This window comes from Lepus europaeus, chromosome 7 (assembly GCF_033115175.1).
Source record: "Lepus europaeus isolate LE1 chromosome 7, mLepTim1.pri, whole genome shotgun sequence".
Classification (NCBI taxonomy): domain Eukaryota; kingdom Metazoa; phylum Chordata; class Mammalia; order Lagomorpha; family Leporidae; genus Lepus; species Lepus europaeus.
Genome location: NC_084833.1, coordinates 55,276,484 through 55,302,656, shown reverse-complemented (window position 1 = coordinate 55,302,656; position 26,173 = coordinate 55,276,484). Strand labels below are relative to the sequence as shown.

General features: G+C 40.1%; 1 protein-coding gene across 4 annotated transcripts in view; it reads right to left on the bottom strand.

The window, feature by feature from the left end:
* Window positions 1-26,173, bottom strand: part of SBF2 (SET binding factor 2) — a 544,097-nt gene that overhangs the window by 75,464 nt on the left and 442,460 nt on the right. For all 4 annotated transcript variants that reach the window (XM_062196513.1, XM_062196514.1, XM_062196516.1 and 1 more), the window contains 3 exons: window positions 7,590-7,717; window positions 5,558-5,733; window positions 851-996 (listed from right to left, as the gene is read on the bottom strand). In XM_062196513.1, coding sequence (XP_062052497.1) covers window positions 851-996; window positions 5,558-5,733; window positions 7,590-7,717 — 450 coding nt within the window. The remainder of the gene's footprint in view (window positions 1-850; window positions 997-5,557; window positions 5,734-7,589; window positions 7,718-26,173) is intronic.

Genomic DNA, 26,173 nt, shown 5'->3' with positions numbered 1-26,173 from the left:
GGGGCACCGATCCTGTCCCGGTTGCCCCTCTTCCAGGCCAGCTCTCTGCTGTGGCCAGAGAAGGCAGTGGAGGATGGCCCAAGTGCTTGGGCCCTGCACCCCATGGGAGACCAGGAGAAGCACCTGGCTCCTGCCATCGGAACAGCGCAGTGTGCCGGCCGCAGCACGCCTACCGCGGCAGCCATTGGAGGGTGAACCAACGGCAAAAAGGAAGACCTTTCTCTCTGTCTCCCTCTACTGTCCACTCTCCCTGTCAAAAAGAAAAAAAAAAAAAAAAAAAGAACACACTTTGCTACTGGTTGGTTTTTATAGCTAGCTTCCCAACTGAGCAGTATCTTAACTGCCCAAATTCTGTCCTTTTAAGAAGTTAGCTGGTAGTTTTTTTCCCTTTTAAGAAGTTAGCTGGTAGTTTTTACTTGAGAATTCCTTCATCTTAGGTCTCCATTTTGTTTAAGAATACCCACCAAAACTCAAATTACCACAATCTAAATATTCAACTTTAAACACTCACTGTTCTTATTCTCTTATTCTGTAAGAGTAAGATGCAGTAAATTATCCTATACCTGTATATATTCTCTATAATTTCCCATGCAGTGGCATTTCCTTCTTTTTCCCTTTTATGAGACCCACACAAAATGGCCAAAATATAGATTTAGATAACAAAATCTTATCTGAACAATGGAATATTGAAAAAATACTTATTTTCCAGTTTCAAGAAGCTGACAAGTACTTCCAAGCTTCCAATGCGATCTAGGTATTTGTGAGTCAAGGTTTAAATCAACTATGTCTTAGTTTCATAAAGAAGAAAGAGTAAAGTTGAACCATAAAGGAAAAACGAATTCTTACGTACCAGAAATGTCATCTTCTTCATTCCATCCTGGACGATTTACTCTCTCTTCCACAATTGTCCCTGTCCTCCTTTTCAATAAATACTGTCGCCCAATTGTCATTTTTCCTGCCCTTTTGGCACCTTTTACTATTGTTTTTGAGAAAGTGCTATAAGTAATAAAACCAGAAAGAATATCAATTTAATATAAAGGCACCACTTAAACTTTTGACATCCACATAGCTCAAATGGTTTCTTCTCTATTTCCACAACTATTACCATTGTCCAGACTTTCATTAAATCTCTGCTTCTTCAGATTTTTTTTTTTTGCTATGGCAGTGGACTAATTTCCTATAAAAGGCCTTTGTCTGTCATCGGGACACTGCTTTAGGCAAAAAGTACATGAACCTAAAGTGGGACACAAACTACTTATTACCCTGAAGTTAAAACCCTCAGTTTGGCTTTCTGGTCAAGCATGCCTGAACCCATCCTGTTTATCGTAGCATTGCCTCTGCAGTTTCCACGATTATGCTTTAGAAGCCCTCCCATATGGAAAGTCAGTCTGCCCCTATCTCCGCTAAGTCAAGCTCTTTCTACTAACTCATGGGTCATATGAAATCATAGTTGGCAACACCTTCATTTCTTAAATGTGTTAGGTGTGTATGGGTGGTATTCTGTCTCTTACAGAAAAAGAATAATACAGGACCAGTGCTGTGGTACAGCTGGCTAAGCTGCCACTTGCAACACTGGATCCCATACTGGAGCATGGGGTGGAGTCCTGGTTGGTCTGATTCCTATCCAGCTTCCTACTAACACACATGGGAAAGCAGTGGAAGACGGCCCAAGAACTTGCATCCCTGCCACCTATTCGGGAGACCTGGATGGACTTTCTGGCTCCTGGCTTCAGCCTGGCCATGCCCTGACTGTTGCAGCCATTTAGGGAGTGAGCCAGCAGATCTCTCCCTCTCTCTGTTACTCTGCTTTTCAAATGAGTAAAATAAACCTTAAAAAAAAAGTAATACAATTTCCTCTTTGAGAAGAGGAGAAAAATAAGAAATGAGAAATCGGAGAATCCTTCAGCTTTAATTAATTGTAAAGTAGGATGTAGATCACTTGGACCTAAAAATACTTTATTCAAACAGTTCACACTTTTTCTGCTGGCAGAAAATGTGGCACACAGTAATTGTAACTCAGAGAATTAAACAGAGCCTATTCCCTGACTAATTAGATGGAAGTGAAGATTTTGATAAGATTCTTCTTGATTGTGCTCTTTTCTTCCACAGCAATCAAACTGTGTACTGTTTTTTTTTTTTTTTCTCATTTGGTAATAAGTGAAAAGGATTCTTTTATCATCAAACAGTTTTAACAGACCTTATCTTTAGTCACCTGCATGGTAAACCTGAAAGATATAAACATGTTTTACAGTTTTATTTAATTATTTGAAAGGCAGAGAGAGATATCGAGATTGATCCTCTGTCCTGTGGTTCATTCCCAAAATACCTGAAACAGCTCGTGTTGGCCCATGTTGAAGCCAGGGGCCTGAAACTACATTTGGGTCTTCTGCATATGTGGTGGGGAACCAAGTCTTTGCATCATCTTCTGATGCCTCTGACGCACATTAGTAGCAAGCTGGATTGGCAGTGGAGGTGGGACTCAGTTCCAGGTACTGCAATATGGATGTAGACATCCCAGACAGCAAGCAGCTTAACCCACTGTGTACTCCTGTAACATGTTTCAGATAACTGCTGGGAATCATAAGAGACTGATATTTCACAAATTAAACATATTGTAAATCACTTTAGATGTAACAAACTCAATGGTTTTTTTTTTTTTTATTTTGAGAGGAGGAGAGAAAGATGTGTACACACACACACACATACATACATACATTAATATATAAATGGTGTGAGGGAGGAGAGAGACAAACAGGGAGCACTCCCATCTAATGGTTAACTCCCCAAATGTTTCCAACAGCCAGGGTTGGGGCTACAGCCAGGAGCCAGACTGCAATCCAGGTCTCTCACATGGGTGGCCAGGAGGCAACTACTAGGGCCATCACTAATGCCTCCTGGGATCTGCATTACCAGGAAGCTGGAATTAGGAATTGAAGTCAAGTATTGAATCCAGGTACTCTGATATGGGATATGGCTACTTAAACCACCAGGCCAAATGTCCATACTTCAATTCTTAAAATTTTAAAATTGCTATACCTCTGTTATAGCTTACACAACAGACCTGATACTGATATTTTTTTCTTGAAGGCTTCTAAGCCTGAAATATCATATGAAGTTATTTTTTTAAAAAAGATTTACTTATTTATTTGAAAGGCAGTATTACAGAGAGGCAGAGCTAGAGAGGGAGAGGGAGGGAGAGGGGGAGAAGGGGGAGAGGGAGGGGGGAGGGAGAAAGAGAGGGAGAGGAAAAGGAGGAGGGAGAGGGAGAGGGGGAGGGGAAAGGGAGAGGGGAGAGGAGAGAGGGAGGGAGAGGGGAAGGGAGGGGGAGGGGAGAGGGAGGGAGAAGGGGAGGGAGAGGGAGAGGGAGAGGTCTTCCATCTGTTGGTTCACTCCCCATATGGCTGTAACGGCCAGAGCTGGGCAGATCCAAAGCCAGCAGCCTAGAGCTTCTTCCAGGTCTCCCATGTGGGTGCAAGGGCTCAAGGACTTGGGCCATCTTCTGCTGCTTTCCCAGGCACATTAGCAAGGAGCTGGACCAGAAGTGGAGTAGCCAGGACTTGAACAGGTGCCCATATGGGATACTGGCATTGCAGGTGGTGGCTTTACCTGCTATGCCACAGAGCCAGTCCCATGTCACTCCACTGAAGGTGGGAAAAGGAACCTCATAGGCTCCTCTGTGTGTCTACAGTACTAAGACAAGATACTTGGCTCACTGAAGTAAATCCTTAGGAAGCTATTCATGTACCAGCATATCATACTTGGGTATTCATGGTCTCCTTAGCTTATGAGGTAATACAGCAGGCTAGCTATGCAATCAAGAAATAACATACCGTATGGAACCTCAAATCTTTCAAAATTCCCAACCTACCCCACTTACAGGCAAAGGAAAATCCTTTTATCCAAAGTCTGCAAGGCTTTCTCTCCTTAATATATAATTTATATTGACAGATGCTTAAATTCAAGGTGACTAATGGTAAATGATAAATTTTCTCCACTATATATACTAATAGAATTGTAAAACAATTGTTATTTTATAATAACAACTTTAAAATTTAAACTTTAAATTTAAACTTTAAATTCAATGCCTGATCCTGAATTTGATTCCAGAACAGAAAGAAAAGTAGTTATAAAGGGTCCTCAGCAAAATTTGAATATGGCCTCTGAGTTGGCTAAGGATTTTGTATCGATTAAATTTCCTGGTTTTGATTTTTGTACTGAGGTTTTAGAAGATGTGATCCTTGTTCTTAGGGAACATAGACCTATGAATTTAAGGATAAAGGAGCATTTCAAATGTAACTCAAATGGTTCAGGAAAAAAAATGTGTATTATCTTTTTTTAAAGCCACATACTGATTCATTATTGAGAGACACAGAGACAAAGTGAGACAGAGAACTCCTATCTGTTGGTTTATTCCTTAAGTGTTAGAAGTGGCTGAGGCTGGCCGAGGCTGATGTTGGGAGTTGGTCAACCCTGTTCTCTCATGTGGGTGGCAAGGACCTGAATACCTGAGCTATCACTGCTCCCTGGAGGGTCTGCTTAAGCAGGACACTGGAACTGGGAGCCAGAGCTAGGGCTTGAACCCAGGTATTCTGACATGGGATTCAGGTATCCCAATTGGCATCTTAAAAGCTAGGTCAAAAGCCTGCCCCTGTATTACCTTTTAATTCCATTTTCCACAACTTTTTGAAGTCTCTCTCTCTCTCTCTCTTTATATATATATATATATATATATACATACATACATATATGAGAATCATAAATCAAATAGACCAAAATAAAAACCACTGGTTAATCTGAATAAAAGATACACAGAATTCTTGGTAGTACTACTGTCAATTTTCTCTAAGTTTGAAATTATTCACAATTAAAAGATACAGTTTTCTGTCTCTAGATCAAAGCAAAACTATTAAGCCTGGATATTAATAAAATCTGAAGAGATTATTATTCAAATGCAGTTAGAAATTGATCAATATGGGGAAAAGAGAAAACAGAATCTTGTAAAAATGCATTGTGAGGGGCCAGCACTGAGGTATTGCGGGTAAAGCTGCTGCCTATAATACTGGTGCACCATATGGGCACCGTTCGTATCTTGGCTGCTCCACTTCTGATCCAGCTCCCTGCTAATGGCCTGGGAAAAGCAGTGGAAGATGGCCCAAGTGTTTGGGCCCCTGCACTCATTTGAGAGACTCAGACAAAGCTTCTGGCTCCTGGCTTCAGCCTGACTCAGCTGTTGGCTGTTGGGGCCATCTGGGGAGTGAACCAGCGGGTGGAAGATCTCTTTGTCTCTCTCTTTCTTAACTCTGACTTTCAAATAAACAAGTAAATCTTAAGCAAAATACATGTACTGTGAGCAATAGACATGATAGTCAAAGCCTCTTCAGGCTCTCAGATCTTGAAACCTGTTACAATGCTGCTGTTCCATAGTATGGCCCAATGGGCTTGACAGAACGGTGAACAAAAAGAGCAATCACTTATACCCTGACACAAAGGATACACTACTTTCTCTGATAACCAATTATGAGAGGGCTAAAATTAAGAGACCTTCCCTTTATCTTACCGGAAAGAAGTGTTCTTTTCTTTCTGCTTGGGTAAAATTATTTGTGGGGTTGTTTGTCCGGTGGCAAAAGCAAAGGTGCTGAAAATGGACTGAGGATAACGGAACTTCATCAGCTGTTTCTTAAAGATCTCTACTACTTCCGGACTGACTTCTTCATCAAACGCTACTTTAATCAACTAGAGACAAAAAAGATTAAACACATCAGAAGGATTAACAACTTCCAGACAACTTTCCCCAAGTTACTGATATGACAGAAACAGAAATACTAAATGGTAAGAATTTGGAGACTGAAGGAACTTTGGATACTACGCAATATACTTTTTTAAATTTTGAAGAATTTCATTTAAAATATTATTATTATTTTTTTAATTTGAAAGGCAGAGTAAGAGAGGGACAGAGAGATCTTCCATCCACTGGTTTATTTCCCAAATGCCCGCAACAGCTGGCGTTAGGTCAGGCCAAAGCCATGAGCTGGGAGGGAGCTCCATCTGGGTCTCCATTTGGGTGGCAGGAACCCAAAGTACTTGGAGCATCATACACTGCCTCCCAGGTGCATTAGCAGGAAGCTGGATCAGAAGTGGAGGCAGTACTTGATCCCAAGAGGTGATTTAAACCCACTGTGCCACAACACTCACCCCTAATTTTTAAGTTTTAAAAGTAAAAAAGTGGGGCCAGCATTGTAAGGCAGCAGGTTAAGCCACTGCTTGTGATATCAGTATCCCCTACTACAGTGTCAGTTCAAGTCCTGGCTTTTCCTTTTGTGATCTGATCCAGCCTTCTGCTAATGCATCTGGGAAGGCAGAAGATGGACCAAGTATTTGGGCCCCTGTCTCCCATTTGAGAGACCAAATTCCCAGCTCCTGGCTTCTGCCTGGCTATGACCTAACTGTCCCGGTCATTTAGGGAGTAAACCAGTGGATGAAAATTTTTCTCTATCTGTCTTTTCCCCCTTTACTCTGTCACTGCTTTTAAATAAATAAATCTGGAAAAAAAAAGTGAGTTTCAGAAATGTTTACTTGTCATAGATGGACAGTTGGTAAGGAAAATCATGTATCCTGAAGTTTGTTTTAAGACTATTCTACAATGCAACAGGAATTAACTTGTTATGGCTAAAGTAGCAAACATTCTTTCCTTATTTCTTAACTGTTGGCCTTCAGAGGGAATTTGGCCTAAAAAAGCTCCTTTATTCCCTGAGATATAACAAATCTAGGAAGATAAAAAATCAGATTTACTACAATCCTAAAAGCACTGTCAGGCAACACTGGAGTAAAGAATGCTGGTAGCTGGGATAGTGACAAAAACCTCAAGCAGTTAATGCTCTCAGAAGATGGGAGAAGGTCTGGAGCCTCAAGACCAGCAGCCTTAAGGTCCACACAGCACAGGAGCTACCAAGGAGCTCCTCTAGTGTAAAGAATGTCCAAAAACTGGAACCCTTGGAAATTTTTAAAGTCAGAGACGTTGCATGAATAATAGGAAAAGCAAAATATTGTGAAAAAGAAAACTAAGAAAAGGTAACTTTCCAGAGTCTGTTTGCATCAGTAATTCTACAAGTTTTGATATATTCACAGTCTCCTACAAAAATGCTTGTCTTATCAGGGGTCGTTCCATTAGTACCAATAGTAACTTTAGTCCTGGTTACGCTTCTCACAGTTTCACCTCTGCCACAGCAGAGCCAGAGGGCATTTTCTTCCAAAAAAGATGTCAAAAGAATTGCCTTCTATCTGAAAGTTTTATCAAATAAGAATTGGAGTAGAATTTGAGGGAACAAGACCAGTTGTATGAGTCCCAGTTTCTAAGGTCACTACATATTGACAGACAACCTGCGTGTATGCTTGAGTTGGCCCAGGGGCTCACGAGGTGAGGGATAAAAGCCAAGACTACAGTATTCACGAGTTCACTCTGCTGAAGATACCTTCCAAGGCCCTCTGTACTACTCTTCTTCTAAGTGCTGACCAGTACCACAGAGGATTGCTACAACACCATTAGATTATTGATAATGTTTAAACAGTAGGACGGTTTCCTTTCTTTGTACCTGGAAAGATGCTGATGTGATCTGCAGTCCTTCTTGCATGTTCTGCTGTAGCTGGTTCTGCACTGTGATTTTCTTCTCCTTGGTGATGGAGGCAATGGGAAAGCTACGCATGACTGTCTGCTCGCCAACTGCGGGAAGACAGCAAGAGAACTTCACCACTCCTGTCTACAATCTCTGTGGCTCACGGAAGCAGCCTCTGGTGGCTGGATGTATCTCAACAGGACAATGCCCAGGAATGCAGTGAGGGGAAATGATTCTAGAGCCACAGTCATGAATTTTACTGCATGGCAATTTACTTCTGAGACGTAATCCTCTCCCAAAGTGAAGGAACTGTCACAGACCACTTGCCTATGCTCTATCCCCCAACTTACTATGTGCCACATAAATCACCAGGTTTAAGGCAACCTTACAGGAAAGGTAGGATAGTTAATGAAAGGACAGAGCAACAGAATAGGTTTTTTGAAGTTTGTTTCCATATGCAGTAAAAGGTGCCATATATGTATGATTGTATACGCCTTTGGAAACAGGAATGGTCTTAAGCCCAGGAATTTTAAGAGTTTAAAGAATGGGAAGATATAAATAATTATTTATCAATCCCATGGTTATGACAATGAAAGTCTAGAAAAGAAGTACCACACACAAAAGCTCCCTTATGGAGTTTCCAGCTCCCTCTAGGAGGAGAAGCAATGCAGGGTAACATCATGTGATTAACTCCTAGGTTTTAGGAAATAGACTACAAAGGCTTGTGTACTTCAGAAAAGGAGATCTCTGTATGTGGGAGGGTGGAGAATGTTTGCTGGAAGGAGTAGGAGGAGAGGTGAGTTTGAAGAGAGCATGGCATTTGGATTTACAAAGGGCAAGAGGGAGGCCGTTATGGCAAAGGTACAGGTAATATCAGAAACAGTAGCGAATAAGGTTTCATGGCTGGTAAGTCAAAGCGGCACGATTTAAACTAGGCATATCTGACTCAGGCTGCACATTTATCCATTTATCATCATCAGAATTTCTCATTCCCTGGATTTAGCAAAACCAAACCTAAGGCTGGCGCCGCGCCTCACTGGGCTAATCCTCCGCCTGCGGCTCTGGCACCCCGGGTTCTAGTCCTGGTTGGGGTGCCAGATTCTGTCCTGGTTGCCCCTCTTCCAGTCCATCTCTCTGCTGTGGCCCAGGAGTGCAGTGGAGGATGGCCCAAGTCCTTGGGTCCTGCACCCGCATGGGAGACCAAGAGAAGCACCTGGCTCCTGGCTTCAGATCAGCGCGGTGCGCTGGCTGCAGCGGCCATTGGTGGGTGAACCAACGGCAAAAAGGAAGACCTTTCTCTCTGTCTCTCTCTCACTGTCCACTCTGTCTGTCCAAAAAAAAAAAAAAAACAAAAAAAAACAAAAAAAACCAAAAAACAAAAAAAAAAACCTGAACCTAAAAAAATTCTACCATCTTACATTAAATTGATGCTTGGAGGCTAAGCAAAATCAGGATGTATACAGGATGTAAACAGCCTACACTTATATAACATATGTGACACTATCAGATTCCTATAGAGAAATAAAAAAAGCAAGTAAATTTTCTCTGATAAGTATTTGCCTAAAAAGTGAAGTGAAATTAACACATAATTTGTAAGGGAAAACAGAGTACAACATGAGACTGCACACTAAGTAAAGAAACATGAGGGCTTCCAGCAGAGCTAAAGCCAAGTGACAAACATTTGAAGAATTAACACTTATTCCTCTTAAGTTAAAAAATATAAGAGGGGGTAATTCTTCCAAAGTTAATCAGTGGGTCCAGCATTGTACCTTTATACTCAAACTCAACAACAATGACAGAAAGCTACCAGCTGATATTCTTGATGAATGTAGATACAAATTCTCAGCAAAATACTAGCAAACTGAATCCAATAACACATTAAAAGGATTATTTCCCAGGATCAAGTGGAATTCATTGATACAAGGATGGTTCAAAATATGCAAATTAATAAACTTGATATAGTACATCAATAGAATGAAGAATAAAAATCCTGTGATTATACTCACAGATGCAGCAAAAGACTTTGATAAAATAGTATCTCTTCATGATACAAACTTTAACCAAATTAAGTATGGGAGGAATATACCTAACACAATAAAGGCCATATAGAAAAAGTCAATAGTTAACATCGTCCTGAAAAGGGAAAAGATGAAGGTTTTCTCTGTTAAGATCTGGAACGAGACAAAGATGCCTACGCTCACCACTTTAATCTAATATAGTATAGGAAGACCCAGCCAGGGCAATCAGAAAAAAGAAAGAAATAGAAGGTATCTAAGTTAGAAAGGAAGAAGTCAAGCAGTACCAGCGCTGTGGCACAGCGGGTTAAAGCCCTGGCCTGAAGCACCAGCATCCCATATGGGTGCCCATTCTAGTTCCAGCTGCTCCTTTTCTGGTCCAGCTCTCTGCTAATGCCTGCGATAGCAGAAGAAGATGGCCCGAGTCCTTGGGCCCCTGCACCCACGTTGGAGACCCAGAAGAAGCTCTTGGCTCCTGGCTTTGGATCTGCTCAGCTCTGGCTGTTGTGGCCATCTGAGGAGTGAACCAGCAGACGGAAGACCTCTCTCTCTGTCTCTATCTCTCTGTAACTCTGTCTTTCAAATTTAATAAAATAAATCTTTAACAAAAAAAGGAGGAAGTCAAATTGTTACTGCTTGCAAAAGATATGATCTTATAAATAGAAAACTCCAAAGACTTCACCAAAGAAAGAAAAAAGAAAAAGAAAAAAAATCTATTAGAACTAATAAGCAAATTCAGTAAAGTTACCAAATACAAAATCAATATACAAAAATCAGTGTTACTATATATGAATAGCGAATTCCATGAAAAAAGAAATCAAGCAATTCCATTTCCAATAGCTACAAAACAACTATCTAGTGCTAAATTTAACCAAATAGCTGAAAGACCTACGCAATGAAAACTACAAAATGCTGATGGGAGAAACTGAAGAGAACACATAGAAATGGAAATACATTTGTGGAAGAATCAACAGTTAAAATGTCTATACCACTCAAATTGACTCACAGATTCAATACAATCCCTATCAAAAGCCCAATGACATTTTTCACAACTAGAAAAAAACAATACTAAAACTGATATGGAATCACAGAAGACCCTGAACAGTCAAAGCAATCTTGAGCACAAAGAAGACACTCCCTGACTTTAAACTATACTAGAGAACTACAGTAATTAAAACAGCATGTGACTGGCATAAAAACAGGTACGTAGACCAATGGAACAGAATAGATATTCTAGAAATAATCCCATGCATTTAAAGCCAAATAATCTCTGACAAATTTGCTAAGAATACCCATTAGAATAAACACAGTCTTTTGAATAGTTTTAGAAAATCTGAATATCTGTATGCAAAACAAAGAAACCAGACCCTGGTCCTTCATTATGTACAAAAATCAATTCAAAATGGATTAATGAACTAAATTTAAGACCTGAATTTTTGAACTTGCTAAAATAAAACATAGGAGATACATCAGTACATTGGAGTGGGTAAGAATTTTTTGGATCAGACCCTAAAAGCACAGGAAACATAAGCAAAAATAGACAAATGGGATCTCATCAAACTACAGAGATTTTGCACAGCAAACGAAACAACATAGTGAAAAGAAACAAGCTTCAGAACAGTAGCTTCTAAGTTACACATCTGACAATAATCAGATTATAAAAGAAAAACAATAGCAAAAAACCTCAAACAACCTAATTAAAAAGTGGACAGTAAATGTAAACACATTTTTCAAAGGAAGACATACAAATGGCAACAGGTACATTAAAAAAATGCTCAACATCACTAATCATCAGGGACATGCAATCAAAGCCACAGTGAGATATTATCTCACCCAAGTTAGAATGATAATTATCAAGAGGACAAATGGTCACAAATTCTGGTGAGGATGCAGACAAAAGGGAATCCTTGCACACTGTTGGTGGGAATTTAAAACAGGATAGCCAGTTTGGAAAACAGTGGGCAGTTCCTCAAAAAACTAAAGGTAGAACTATTGTGTGGTCCAGCAATTCCCACAGCTGGTGTCCACTCAAGGGAAATGAAATCAGTCTGTAGAAGAGCCATGTGCACTCAGTCGTTTATTACAGCACTAGTCATAACAGCCAAGAAATGGAAACAATGTAAATGTCCATCCACTGATGAATGGATAAAACAATATGGTGCACAGGGGCCGGCACTGTGGCACAGATTAAGCTGCCGCCTGAGATGCCGGCAGTCCATATGGATGCCGGTTAGAAACCTGGCTGCTCCACTTCCGATCCATCTCCTTACTAATGGAACTGGAAAAGCAGTGGAGGATGGCCCAAGTGCTTGGGCCCCTGAACTCATGTGGGAGACCTGGAAGAAGCTCCTGGCTCCTGGCGTTAGCCTGGCCCAGTCCTAGCTGTTGTGGTCCTGTGGGGAGTGAACCAGCAGATGGAAGACCTGTCTTTTGGGTCTCTCCCTCTCTTTCTGTAACTCTGCCTCTCAAAAAAATAAAGTTGGTACTCAGCCATAAAAATAATGAAATTCTGTTATTTTCAACAACATGGATGGAGTGGGGGTTGTGATGTTAACTAAATAAGCCAGGCACAGAAATACATGTATCACATGATCTCACTCATATGTGGAGTCTAAAGAGTTGATCTTGGGCTGCTGTAGTGGTGTAGCGGGTAAAGTTGCCTTTTATAATGTTGGCACCCTATACTGGAGTGCCGTTTTGAGTCCTGGTTGCTCTACTTTTCAATATAGCTCTCTGGTAATGTGCCTGGGAAAACAGCACTTACTAGTCCCCTGCTATCCATGAGGGAGGCCCAGATGGAGCTCCTGGCTTCTGGCTCCTGACTTCAGCCTGATTGAGTCCTGGCTGTTGCAGCCATTAAATCAGCAGGTGGATGATCTCTCTCTGTCACTTTTTCTAATAACTAAATCTTTTAAAAAATAAATTAAAAATTTATCTCAATAATGGAGGTTTACAGGCTGGGGAGAGTACATGGAGGGAGAGTTGTGGGTACTAAGCTATAGATAGAAGTAAAAGTTCTGGTGTTCTATTGCAAAGTAGGGTGATTACAGATAATGATGATCTACTATGTATTTTTCTCTAAAAAAACTAGAGGATAGGATTTTGAAAATTTTCGCCATAAACAAGAGTGTCAAATTTTTAAGTCAACAACAGGAGTCACTGTGCACTTACTCCTTATGTAGGATCTCTGTCCTTAATGTGCTGTACATTGTGATTTAATGCTATAACTAGTACTCAAACAGTATTTTTCACTTTGTGTTTCTATGTGGGTACAAACTGTTGAAATCTTTACTTAATATATACTAAATTGATCTTCTGTATATAAAGAGAATCGAAAATGAATCTTGATGTGAATGGAATGGGAGAGGGAGCGAGAGAGGGGAGGGTTGCAGGTGGGAGGGAAGTTACGGGGGAGGGGGGGAAGCCATTGTAATCCATAAGCTGTACTTTGGAAGTTTATATTCATTAAATAAAAGTTAAAAAAAAAAGAACGAAAAAAAAAAAGAAATAAATTAAGTATATTCTTGGAAAAAAATTTTTCACCATAAAGAAATGTTAAATGTTTGAGGAGATAGAGATATTTACCCTGATTGCACATTACACAGTGCATGCATATATTGAAACACAGAGAGAGATACCTTCAACCCACTGGCTTGCTCCCCAAATGCCTACAAGGGCCAGCAATGGAGCTCAGAACTCCATCCTAGTTTCCCATACGGGTGGCAGGCACGCATTATCCACTGCTTTTCCAAGCATGTTAGTAGGAAGGTGGATTAGAAGTAGAGTAGCCAGGACTTGAACCAGCATTCCAGTTTTGGATGTGGGCATCCTAAGAGGTACTATGTCAGACCCAACTGAATTTTGTAGCTTTTTTGCTATATTGTATGGTAAGCAATCTTTTATGAACAATAGTTTAAACCATCTTGATTCTATTAAACCTAGGAATAATATAACTATTAAGATTTTAAAGAGCTGGATGGTGCTGTGGCATAGGGGGTTAAACAGCTATCTGTAATGCTGCCATCCCATATGAGCACTGGTTTAAGTCCTGGCTGCTCCACTTCCTATTCAACTGCCTGCTAATGTGCCTGGGAAAGCAGCAGAGAAGGCCCAAGTGCTTGGGCCGCTGTACCCATGTGGAAGATCCAGAAAAAGCTCCTGGCTTTGGCATGGCCCAACCCCAGCAGTTGTGGCCATCTGGGGAGTGAACCAGTAGATGGAAGAGCTCTCTCACTCTCTGTCACTCCCTCTCTGTAACTCTGCCTTTCAAACTGAATTAGACAATTCTTCTAAAAAAGTCTTCAAAAATAGTCTAAATACATTTTTTTTTTACATCTGAGTTTCACTGTTCAACAAAATGCATAGCACATAGTGCATACTCACTAAATGCTATCAAATGTTTTCACAGAACTAGTTTTGAGAGGGGCGGAGCCAAGATGGCGGATAGTGAAGACGTGCGCCGTAGTTTGGGAAAATAAAGTTTCATAAAAGTGGAATTACTGTAGCCTCAGGAAAAGATTCAAGAAAAAAACTGCAGAGGAAACGCTTCCGGATCTAGTGGATGTGACACAGAGGACCTACAGGGAGCCCACCGCGTGGAAACCCAACCGCGGGAGCTGAGCCGCAAAATCTCGCCAGCGCGGGAATGAAAGGAAGGTAAGACAAAGACGTCAGAAACCCGAGACATTGGGGGGGGGGGGGGGGAAGCAGAGGCCTCTCACTTCACTCACCGTGCAAAACAAAGAGCAGGCGCCATTTTACATATGTAAAGCGCCGCCAATGAGTTCACAAACTCAGTAACTTTGGAACTTTGGTGAAACTTGAGAACACATTGAGGGCTGCATAAACTCTTTGTGTGGTCCTTGGGGTAGATCAAACGAATACTCACAGAGGCCAGATTTCAACTACCCTCAATTCCACTCCCCTGTGCCAAATTACTTTCCAACTGAGTCAAAAAAAAAAAAAAAAAAAAAAAAAAAAAAAAAAAGAGAGAGAGAGAGAGAGAGAGCCATCCAGCAAGGAGCAAGGGAGAGAACAATCTGGGTGAGTCGCTTTTTGCACAACCTTAAACCTGAAGAATCAAGTGGAGCTCTCTGGCCACACCCATCACAGCCTCTAAGGATCCATCAAAGCAGACAGCCCACTTAGAGGCATAGTATAACGAGAAAAAAACACCACAGCCAAAAAAAAAAAAAAAAAAAAAACAAAAACCATTTATTATCTCCAACATGCCAAACAACAAATGCAAAAACCAAGGTAACAAGAGCAAGGAAGACACTATGATGTCCCCAAATGAACAAGACACCCCAATCCAAGATTATGAAGATGAAGAGATAGAGGAAATGCAAGAAGCGGATCTCAAAAAATTGATAAGAACATTAAGAAGTTCTCAAAAACAAATTCTTGAACTACAGAAATCCTTAATGGACAAGATAGAAAATCTCTCTCGTGAAAATGAAATAGTAAGGAGGAATCAAAATGAAATAAAACAACTAGTAGAACATGAAACTGTGATAGTGACAAAAAACCACAATGAAATGAAGAACTCAATAGATCAAATGACAAACACATTAGAGAGCCTTAAAAACAGAATGGGTGAAGCAGAAGAGAGAATATCGGAATTAGAAGACAGAGAACAGGAAAGGAAACAGTCAAATCAAAGAAAAGAAGAAGAAATCAGAAATCTAAAAAATACTGTCAGGAATCTACAGGATACTATTAAAAAACCCAACATTCGGGTTCTAGGAGTTCCTGAAGGCATGGAGAGGGAGAAAGGATTAGAAGGCCTTTTTAGTGAGATACTAGCAGAAAATTTCCCAGGTTTGGAGAAGGACAGAGACATCCTAGTACAGGAAGCTCATAGAACTCCTAATAAACATGATCAAAAGAGATCCTCACCACGACACGTCGTAATCAAACTCACCACAGTGAAACACAAAGAAAAGATCCTAAAATGTGCAAGAGAGAAACGCCAGATTACTCTCAGAGGATCTCCAATTAGACTCACAGCTGACTTCTCATCAGAAACCCTACAAGCTAGGGGAGAATGGCGAGATATAGCCCAGGTACTAAGAGAGAAAAACTGCCAGCCCAGAATATTATATCCTGCAAAGCTCTCATTTGTGAATGAAGGTGAAATAAAGACCTTTCACAGCAAACAGAAATTGAAAGAATTTGTCACCACTCGTCTAGCCCTGCAAAAGATGCTTAAAGATGTGTTACATACAGAAACACGGTAACCAATATGAAAGAAGATAAAGGAAGGAAACCTCACAGCAAAAGATCACAGGAGTCTCAAACCATATATTAGAAAAAATCTTTGGCAAATGACAGGGCAAAGTTACTCCTTCTCAATAGTCACATTGAATGTTAATGGTTTGAACTGTCCAGTTAAAAGACACTGATTGGCTGATTGGATTAAGGAACAAAACCCATCCTTTTGCTGCTTACAAGAAACCCATCTATCCAACAATGATGCATACAGACTGAAAGTGAAAGGCTGGAAAAAGATATACCATGCCAACAGAAATGAAAAAAGAGCGGGCGTAGCCATCTTAATATCGGACAACATAAACTTTACCACAAAAACTGTTAGGAGAGACAAAGAGGGCCACTATTTAATGATTAAGGGATCCATTCAACAGGAAGATATAACAATTATCAATGTATATGCACCTAATTACAGGGCACCAGCTTATTTAAAAGACTTGTTAAGGGATTTAAAGGAGACTTAGACCCCAATACAATAGTACTGGAGGACTTCAATACTCCACTCTCAGAGATAGACAGATCAACAGGACAGAAGATCAACAAGGAGACAGCAGATTTAAATGACACTATAGCCCAAATGGATCTAACAGATATCTACAGAACATTTCATCCTACATCTAAGGACTTTACGTTCTTCTCAGCAGTACATGGAACCTTCTCTAGGATTGACCACATACTAGGCCATAAAGCAAGTCTCAGCAAATTCAAAAGAATCAGAATCATACCATGCAGCTTCTCAGACCACAAAGGAATGAAACTGGAAATTAGCAACTCGGGAATCCCTAGAGCATGTGCAAACACATGGAGATTAAACAACATGCTCCTGAATGAACAATGGGTCATAGAAGAAATTAAAAGAGAAATCAAAAATTTTCTGGAAGTAAATGAGGATAAAAGCACAACATACCAAAACCTATGGGATACAACAAAAGCAGTGTTAAGAGGAAAGTTTATAGCAATAGGTGCCTACATCAAGAAATTGGAAAGGCACCAAATAGATGAGCTTTCAAGTCATCTCAAAGATCTAGAAAACCTGCAGCAAACCAAACCCAAACCCAGTAGGAGAAGAGAAATAATTAAAATCAGAGAAGAAATCAACAGGATTGAATCCAAAAAAACATTACAAAAAATCAGCCAAACAAGGAGCTGGTTTTTTGAAAAAATAAACAAAATTGACACCCCATTGGCCCAACTAACTAAAAAAAGAAGAGAAAAGACCCAAATCAATAGGATCAGAGATGAAATGGGAAATGTAACAACAGACGCCACAGAAATAAAAAGAATCATCAGAAATTACTACAAGGACTTGTATGCCAGCAAACAGGGAAATCTATCAGAAATGGACAGATTCTTGGACACATACAACCTCCCTAAATTGAGCCAGGAAGACATAGAAAACCTAAACAGACCAATAACTGACACAGAAATTGAAACAGTAATAAAGGCCCTCCCAACAAAGAAAAGCCCAGGGCCAGATGGATTCACTGCTGAGTTCTACCAGACATTTAGAGAAGAACTAACTCCAATTCTCCTCAAACTATTCAGAGCAATCGAAAAAGAGGGAATCCTCCCAAATTCTTTCTATGAAGCCACCATCACCTTAATTCCTAAGCCAGAAAGAGATGCAACATTGAAAGAGAATTACAGACCAATATCCCTGATGAACATAGATGCAAAAATCCTCAATAAAATTCTGGCCAATAGATTGCAACAACACATCAGAAAGATCATCCACCCAGACCAAGTGGGATTCATCCCCGGTATGCAGGGATGGTTCAACATTCGCAAAACAATCAACGTAATACACTACATTAACAGACTGCAGAAGAAAAACCATATGATTCTCTCAATAGACGCAGAGAAAGCATTTGATAAAATACAACACCCTTTCATGATGAAAACTCTAAGCAAACTGGGTATGAAAGGAACATTCCTTAACACAATCAAAGCAATATATGAAAAACCCACGGCCAACATCCTATTGAATGGGGAAAAGTTGGAAGCATTTCCACTGAAATCTGGTACCAGACAGGGATGCCCTCTCTCACCACTGCTATTCAATATAGTTCTGGAAGTTTTGGCCAGAGCTATTAGGCAAGAAAAAGAAATTAAAGGGATACAAATTGGGAAGGACGAACTCAAACTATCCCTCTTTGCAGATGATATGATTCTTTATTTAGGGGACCCAAAGAACTCTACTAAGAGACTGCTGGAACTCATCGAAGAGTTTGGCAAAGTAGCAGGATATAAAATCAATGCACAAAAATCAACAGCCTTTGTATACACAGGCAATGCCACGACTGAGGAAGAACTTCTAAAATCAATCCCATTCACAATAGCTACAAAAACAATCAAATACCTTGGAATAAACTTAACCAAAGACGTTAAAGATCTCTACGATGAAAACTACAAAACCTTACAGAAAGAAATAGAAGAGGATACCAAAAAATGGAGAAATCTTCCATGCTCATGGATTGGAAGAATCAATATCATCAAAATGTCTATTCTCCCAAAAGCAATTTATACATTCAATGCAATACCCATCAAGATCCCGAAGACCTTCTTCTCAGATCTGGAAAAAATGATGCTGAAATTCATATGGAGACACAGAAGACCTCGAATAGCCAAAGCAATCCTGTACAACAAAAACAAAGCCGGAGGCATCACAATACCTGATTTTAGGACATACTACAGGGCAGTTGTTATCAAAACAGCATGGTACTGGTACAGAAACAGATGGATAGACCAATGGAACAGAATAGAAACACCAGAAATCAATCCAAACATCTACAGCCAACTTATATTTGACCAAAGATCCAAATCTAATCCCTGGAATAAGGACAGTCTATTCAATAAATGGTGCTGGGAAAATTGGATTTCCACGTGCAGAAGCTTGAAGCAAGACCCATACCTATCACCTTACACAAAAATTCACTCAACATGGATTAAAGCCTTAAATCTACGACCCGAAACCATCAAATTATTAGAGAGCATTGGAGAAACCCTGCAAGATATAGGCACAGGCAAAGACTTCCTGGAAAATACTCCAACAGCACAGGCAGTCAAAACCAAAATTAACATTTGGGATTGCATCAAATTGAGAAGTTTCTGTACTTCAAAAGAAACAGTCAGGAAAGTGAAGAGGCAACCAACAGAATGGGAAAAAATATTCGCAAACTATACTACAGATAAAGGATTGATAACCAGAATCTACAAAGAAATCAAGAAAATCCACAACAACAAAACAAACAACCCACTTAAGAGATGGGCCAAGGACCTCAATAGACATTTTTCAAAAGAGGAAATCCAAATGGCCAACAGACACATGAAAAAATGTTCAAGATCACTAGCAATCAGAGAAATGCAAATCAAAACCACAATGAGGTTCCATCTCACCCCGGTGAGAATGGCTCACATTCAAAAATCTACCAACAACAGATGCTGGAGAGGATGTGGGGAAAAAGGGACACTAACCCACTGTTGGTGGGAATGCAAACTGGTTAAGCCACTATGGAAGTCAGTCTGGAGATTCCTCAGAAACCTGAACATAACCCTACCATACAACCCAACCATCCCACTCCTTGGAATTTACCCAAAGGAAATTAATTTGGCAAATAAAAAAGCCATCTGCACATTAATGTTTATTGCAGCTCAATTCACAATAGCTAAGACCTGGAACCAACCCAAATGCCCATCAACAGTAGACTGGATAAAGAAATTATGGGACATGTACTCCATAGAATACTATACAGCAGTAAGAAACAACGAAACCCAGTCATTTGCAACAAGATGGAGCAATCTGGAAAACATCATGCTGAGTGAATTAAGCCAGTCCCAAAGAGAAAAATATCATTTGTTTTCCCTGATCGGTGACAACTGAGCGCCAAAGGGGAAACCTGTTAAGTGAAATGGACACTATAAGCAACAATGAACTGATCAGCTCCTGTCCTGACTTTAGATGTACAATGTAATACTTTATCCTTTTTAGTATTTGTTGTTGTTGTTGTGGTTCTAGTACTATTGGTTGAACTCAGTAATTAACACACAATTATTCTTAGGTGTTTAAATTTTAACTGAAAAGTGATCCCTGTTAAATCTAAGAGTGGAAAAAGAGAGGGAGGAGATGAAGAGCTATGGGTTATTTAACTATGTGCTTATTTTCAAAGACTTGAATAATCACCTTGTAACAATGATCAGATTTGGTCTATGTTATGTCATGATTTTAAGGAATCTTATTTCAACCAGATATTTTGGATTTTGATATTGGTCTATTATGCTATGTTATATGTGCGTACATATTGTATTTCCACATGGGGAAATTTTATTAAGAGTTTTATTTTAAATGGCTTTTAGATAAGATTGTCCATAAATTTAAGCTGCTAAAATCAATCAAAGATACATTTTAATTTGTATGACCTGAATCTGTGTATCATATGTTTTAAACTTGTTGGTAGAAAGAAACTAAAAACATTTTATATGGTTGTGCTTAAGTTTACTGGTTAAACAAACTACACCATGTTAGATATTTAAGACGTGTTTTCAAATACATGATTCTTAAAATTTATAGAAGGCATTGGACCTTCCGGTAAATGTTTTATTAAGTTCTTATCTAAAGGTTGAAACGGTTTGCTAAGTATTCATGTAATATTCCTATTGTCAGCAAGTGATCTAGGACTTGCTCCCTCATCTCTCTATTCTAAGCCCAACTTGTTCTTTCACTTCTCTATTCTCTTCAAGGTAGGGAACTAATTCTATTATGAAGGAATCTGTAGGATGCACAATTTAATCTTTAGACCTTATAAGAGATGGCTAACATTTTTCTGTAATAGCATAGCCAAAATATGAACTTAACTAATAATCTCATAGCTAGATTCACTTCGCCATCAGCCAAGTATACAGTAAGTAGGAAAAAAAAACCTCCCTTTCAGACCAAAGGGAAAGAAAGTTTTAAAGTGAGAATATAATTTTCCTCATGGGCATTGTCTACCTTAGAAAAACTACTACAGAACATGCCTGTGACTATAGACTTGTAGTTCAGGCCACCGAAGATTAGAGATGGGACACGGGCACTCCCTTGACTTGCATCCTCTGGTCTGCTTTAACACAAACCAGGAGGAAAAGAAAGCTAGGCATCAGAAGCAATGGGTGGCAGGCCTATTAATGGCTGATCTGTACAGTGATCTGCCCTCAAGGAGACCCAACAGGCCAGTCCACTGCAGTGGCTTTCAATGTGGTAAGCCTGGGCTTCAGCAGAAGTCAGCTTGTGAAGAGCCCTGGCAGCTCTGCCAAGAGTTGGATCACTGGAAATGGACCTGCCCTGGAGTCGAAGGATGCCCAGGTCAGAGCCACAGATCCTATTGGCTCCAAGCTGAAAAGCCCTTCACTCAGCCCAACTTCCAAAGTGACCACTGCAGTTGAGGGGACAGCCAAGTAGGGTCAGCAACATTGCAGGCAGAACTGTAAATTTCTTGTTAGAGATGCCCCCTGCCTTTACCTGGCCAGCTCTCCTCCCAGGCCAGCCAAGTAATGAAAGTCAACAGAGTGCCTTCCCCTAGGAGGTTCACACCTCCCTTAGGATATACCCCATGTGAAGAGATAGATAGGTCTGGGCCTCTTAACTTACAAGGCCTAAAGCCCAACAGATTATTATCAAGCCCCTTCTATCAGGTTCTATTTGCCTCTCAATCAGAAAAATTACTTGTAGCTTAGACAGCACCTTTGTTAGCTCCTCTAATAATGACTCTGTCCTTTGTTCTAGACCCTGTCTAGTGCACTTGGGCCTCATTCCTTTGTAATCATAACCTCTACTCTACCACCAATGGCTCTACTCCCAACCTGTGTGTACTTCCCCACTTAATGCTGTATAATTGTTCAGACCTGGGTAAGGCCACTCTTAGGATCATTGGTTACTATCCTCAACCTGTCTTTTATAACCTTGTCTAAATATGATCAGAGTTGGCAAACTTGGAAGGCTTCCATAGCCTTGGCAACTCATGACGACAGCCTAGGGTGGTTACTGGCGCCATAAACTAGAGTGTCAATTTGTTGGGTCAACAACAGGAGCCACTGTGCGCTTGCTCCTGATGTGGGATCTCTGTCCTTAATGTACTGTACATTTTGATTTAACGCTATAACTAGTACTCAAACAGTATGCTTCACTTTGTGTTTCTATGTGGGTGCAAACTGTTGAAGTATTTATACTAAATTGATCTTCTGTATATAAATAGAATTGAAAATGAATCTTGATGTGAATGGAAGGGGAGAGGGGGCGGGAGAGGGGAGGGTTGCGGGTGGGAGGGAAATTATGGGAAGGGGAAGCCATTGTAATCCATAAGCTGTATACTGGAAATTTATATTCATTAAATAAAAGTTAAAAAAAAAATCAAAAAAAAAAAAAAAAAGATTTTAAAGAGCTGGATGGTGCTGTGGCATAGGGGGTTAAACAGCTATCTGTAATGCTGCCATCCCATATGAGCACTGGTTTAAGTCCTGGCTGCTCCACTTCCTATTCAACTGCCTGCTAATGTGCCTGGGAAAGCAGCAGAGAAGGCCCAAGTGCTTGGGCCGCTGTACCCATGTGGAAGATCCAGAAAAAGCTCCTGGCTTTGGCATGGCCCAACCCCAGCAGTTGTGGCCATCTGGGGAGTGAACCAGTAGATGGAAGAGCTCTCTCACTCTCTGTCACTCCCTCTCTGTAACTCTGCCTTTCAAACTGAATTAGACAATTCTTCTAAAAAAGTCTTCAAAAATAGTCTAAATACATTTTTTTTTTACATCTGAGTTTCACTGTTCAACAAAATGCATAGCACATAGTGCATACTCACTAAATGCTATCAAATGTTTTCACAGAACTAGTTTTGAGAGGGGCGGAGCCAAGATGGCGGATAGTGAAGACGTGCGCCGTAGTTTGGGAAAATAAAGTTTCATAAAAGTGGAATTACTGTAGCCTCAGGAAAAGATTCAAGAAAAAAACTGCAGAGGAAACGCTTCCGGATCTAGTGGATGTGACACAGAGGACCTACAGGGAGCCCACCGCGTGGAAACCCAACCGCGGGAGCTGAGCCGCAAAATCTCGCCAGCGCGGGAATGAAAGGAAGGTAAGACAAAGACGTCAGAAACCCGAGACATTGGGGGGGGGGGGGGAAGCAGAGGCCTCTCACTTCACTCACCGTGCAAAACAAAGAGCAGGCGCCATTTTACATATGTAAAGCGCCGCCAATGAGTTCACAAACTCAGTAACTTTGGAACTTTGGTGAAACTTGAGAACACATTGAGGGCTGCATAAACTCTTTGTGTGGTCCTTGGGGTAGATCAAACGAATACTCACAGAGGCCAGATTTCAACTACCCTCAATTCCACTCCCCTGTGCCAAATTACTTTCCAACTGAGTCAAAAAAAAAAAAAAAAAAAAAAAAAAAAAAAAAAAGAGAGAGAGAGAGAGAGAGCCATCCAGCAAGGAGCAAGGGAGAGAACAATCTGGGTGAGTCGCTTTTTGCACAACCTTAAACCTGAAGAATCAAGTGGAGCTCTCTGGCCACACCCATCACAGCCTCTAAGGATCCATCAAAGCAGACAGCCCACTTAGAGGCATAGTATAACGAGAAAAAAACACCACAGCCAAAAAAAAAAAAAAAAAAAAAACAAAAACCATTTATTATCTCCAACATGCCAAACAACAAATGCAAAAACCAAGGTAACAAGAGCAAGGAAGACACTATGATGTCCCCAAATGAACAAGACACCCCAATCCAAGATTATGAAGATGAAGAGATAGAGGAAATGCAAGAAGCGGATCTCAAAAAATTGATAAGAACATTAAGAAGTTCTCAAAAACAAATTCTTGAACTACAGAAATCCTTAATGGACAAGATAGAAAATCTCTCTCGTGAAAATGAAATAGTAAGGAGGAATCAAAATGAAATAAAACAACTAGTAGAACATGAAACTGTGATAGTGACAAAAAACCACAATGAAATGAAGAACTCAATAGATCAAATGACAAACACATTAGAGAGCCTTAAAAACAGAATGGGTGAAGCAGAAGAGAGAATATCGGAATTAGAAGACAGAGAACAGGAAAGGAAACAGTCAAATCAAAGAAAAGAAGAAGAAATCAGAAATCTAAAAAATACTGTCAGGAATCTACAGGATACTATTAAAAAACCCAACATTCGGGTTCTAGGAGTTCCTGAAGGCATGGAGAGGGAGAAAGGATTAGAAGGCCTTTTTAGTGAGATACTAGCAGAAAATTTCCCAGGTTTGGAGAAGGACAGAGACATCCTAGTACAGGAAGCTCATAGAACTCCTAATAAACATGATCAAAAGAGATCCTCACCACGACACGTCGTAATCAAACTCACCACAGTGAAACACAAAGAAAAGATCCTAAAATGTGCAAGAGAGAAACGCCAGATTACTCTCAGAGGATCTCCAATTAGACTCACAGCTGACTTCTCATCAGAAACCCTACAAGCTAGGGGAGAATGGCGAGATATAGCCCAGGTACTAAGAGAGAAAAACTGCCAGCCCAGAATATTATATCCTGCAAAGCTCTCATTTGTGAATGAAGGTGAAATAAAGACCTTTCACAGCAAAGAGAAATTGAAAGAATTTGTCACCACTCGTCTAGCCCTGCAAAAGATGCTTAAAGATGTGTTACATACAGAAACACGGTAACCAATATGAAAGAAGATAAAGGAAGGAAACCTCACAGCAAAAGATCACAGGAGTCTCAAACCATATATTAGAAAAAATCTTTGGCAAATGACAGGGCAAAGTTACTCCTTCTCAATAGTCACATTGAATGTTAATGGCTTGAACTGTCCAGTTAAAAGACACTGATTGGCTGATTGGATTAAGGAACAAAACCCATCCTTTTGCTGCTTACAAGAAACCCATCTATCCAACAATGATGCATACAGACTGAAAGTGAAAGGCTGGAAAAAGATATACCATGCCAACAGAAATGAAAAAAGAGCGGGCGTAGCCATCTTAATATCGGACAACATAAACTTTACCACAAAAACTGTTAGGAGAGACAAAGAGGGCCACTATTTAATGATTAAGGGATCCATTCAACAGGAAGATATAACAATTATCAATGTATATGCACCTAATTACAGGGCACCAGCTTATTTAAAAGACTTGTTAAGGGATTTAAAGGAGACTTAGACCCCAATACAATAGTACTGGAGGACTTCAATACTCCACTCTCAGAGATAGACAGATCAACAGGACAGAAGATCAACAAGGAGACAGCAGATTTAAATGACACTATAGCCCAAATGGATCTAACAGATATCTACAGAACATTTCATCCTACATCTAAGGACTTTACGTTCTTCTCAGCAGTACATGGAACCTTCTCTAGGATTGACCACATACTAGGCCATAAAGCAAGTCTCAGCAAATTCAAAAGAATCAGAATCATACCATGCAGCTTCTCAGACCACAAAGGAATGAAACTGGAAATTAGCAACTCGGGAATCCCTAGAGCATGTGCAAACACATGGAGATTAAACAACATGCTCCTGAATGAACAATGGGTCATAGAAGAAATTAAAAGAGAAATCAAAAATTTTCTGGAAGTAAATGAGGATAAAAGCACAACATACCAAAACCTATGGGATACAACAAAAGCAGTGTTAAGAGGAAAGTTTATAGCAATAGGTGCCTACATCAAGAAATTGGAAAGGCACCAAATAGATGAGCTTTCAAGTCATCTCAAGGATCTAGAAAATCTGCAGCAAACCAAACCCAAACCCAGTAGGAGAAGAGAAATAATTAAAATCAAAGAAGAAATCAACAGGATTGAATCCAAAAAAACATTACAAAAAAATCAGCCAAACGAGGAGGTGGTTTTTTGAAAAAATAAACAAAATTGACACCCCATTGGCCCAACTAACTAAAAAAAGAAAAGACCCAAATCAATAGGATCAGAGATGAAAAGGGAAACGTAACAACAGACACCACAGAAATAAAAAGAATCATCAGAAATTACTACAAGGACTTGTATGCCAGCAAACAGGGAAATCTATCAGAAATGGATAGATTCTTGAACACATTCAACCTACCTAAATTGAGCCAGGAAGACATAGAAAACCTAAACAGACCCATAACTGACACAGAAATTGAAACAGTAATAAAGGCCCTCCCAACAAAGAAAAGCCCAGGACCAGATGGATTCACTGCTGAGTTCTATCAGACATTTAGAGAAGAACTAACTCCAATTCTTCTCAAATTATTCAAAACAATAGAAAAAGAGGGAATCCTTCCAAA